Source organism: Austrofundulus limnaeus, unplaced genomic scaffold, assembly GCF_001266775.1.
Source record: "Austrofundulus limnaeus strain Quisiro unplaced genomic scaffold, Austrofundulus_limnaeus-1.0 Scaffold764, whole genome shotgun sequence".
NCBI lineage: Eukaryota > Metazoa > Chordata > Actinopteri > Cyprinodontiformes > Rivulidae > Austrofundulus > Austrofundulus limnaeus.
The window spans coordinates 1-1,494 of record NW_013953166.1 but is presented as its reverse complement, the minus strand read 5'-3'; the positions used below and the strand labels follow the sequence as shown (position 1 = coordinate 1,494).

Sequence of the window (1,494 nt, the reverse complement as noted above, 5' to 3'; positions counted from 1 at the left end):
GTGTGTGTGTGTGTGTGTGTGTGTGTGTGTGTGTGTGTGTGTGTGTGTGTGTACAATTTCAGAACCGTCATGCAGAACAGTTAGTCACAGGATAAAGCTCTGTGTTATTTTACCATATCTCTGAGAGGGTGACGTTTCAATACTACAGCATGTTTCTTCATGGTGTTGGTCGCTGACAGCAAGCCCTCTCTACTGTTCAAGAAAATAACGAACTCTTTAGGGAGTTTTCTTTCTTTTAATATCTGATGATGTTCTGCTTCTGTTTTAAATGATAAGCCATACCTTCTGCTGTTCAAGAGGATGAAGTCTGGGAGATAGTTAGTTATTAACGGTACTGCGTTTTCATTTTAGAAGGTGCAAATCCGCTTATGAATTATAATAATTAGGAAGTCCGCTAAAGCGCAAATGAAATATTTAGGTCCGCAATTAGCGGATTTGCACTTTAGCAGGCTTGTGCCCACCACTGGAGATCAATATTTAATTATTTTTTCATTAGAACTCAGACTGTTGTGTAGAGATCTGATCACATGGTAGGAAAGCCGTCCCAATCGATGTGACGTCTTGCCCCTGAGGTGTGGCCAGATCCATTAGAAAATGGATAATAAATTATACGACAATAAAGATCTGTAATTTGGTCCAACTGAATGTATTTTATGGCTTTATTTATTTATTTTTTATTAAATATTTAATTCTAGTTCTGAATTTGTCTCCACTCATCCATCCACCCATCCTCCCTCAACTTCTTATCTGTGGTTCATGTTTGGGAGACAGTGCCATCACTGTGGTGCCTCACACATCTAATGAYTGTGTCTGAGTGGATGTATCACTTGTGTCATCTGGTTGTGTTGTGTCACACTTTGAACTGCTTTTTTCAGTTCTTCCTATTTAGTAGTTTTTTCTTAAAATTTATTSTAGTATTAGTTTTTTGTGTGAGATACTATTACTGGCCTAAATACTACTGAAAGGCCAAAATAAAATAAAAACATATATCAAGACTTTACTTTCTGTTATTCTAAAAGTAAAGCTCAGGACACAACCTATTTATACAGATTGAGCAGAGAAGGACTAAGTCCAGTATTTAATCTTGGTTTAACTGTGTGTTATGTAGACTAGTTGATTATCTGCTGGTCACTAAAGCAGTATTCRGTTTGAAGGATGCAGAGTTATTTATGGATCATCTTCTGTCTGTTCCAGAATACAGGAGGACCATCCCATCATGTCTTTCACTGTCTCCAAAAATGGACGTCTGGCTCTTCTTAATGTTGCTACTCAGGTCAGTAGCTCGTTATTACTAAACATTTGTTGTTTTAAACATCGCTYTGAGTTGAAGTATTGTGTTTCAGGGGGTGCACCTGTGGGACCTACAGGACCGGGTTCAGGTCAGGAAGTACCAAGGGGTGACCCAGGGTTTCTACACCATTCATTCYTGTTTCGGAGGGCACAATGAGGACTTCATCGCCAGTGGCAGTGAAGGCAAGAACAAAACAATGACTG

General features: G+C 39.0%; 1 protein-coding gene across 1 annotated transcript in view; it reads left to right on the top strand.

Annotated features, from left to right (window-relative positions):
* The window catches only part of LOC106532401 (WD repeat-containing protein 26), a gene marked incomplete at its 3' end in the record, with an annotated part of 12,757 nt that extends 11,284 nt beyond the window's left edge, over window positions 1-1,473 (top strand). The window contains 2 exon segments of the mRNA XM_014028443.1: window positions 1,195-1,273; window positions 1,344-1,473. Of these exon segments, the coding sequence (XP_013883897.1) occupies window positions 1,195-1,273; window positions 1,344-1,473 (209 nt within the window).
* Window positions 1,474-1,494: the final 21 nt, after the last annotated feature.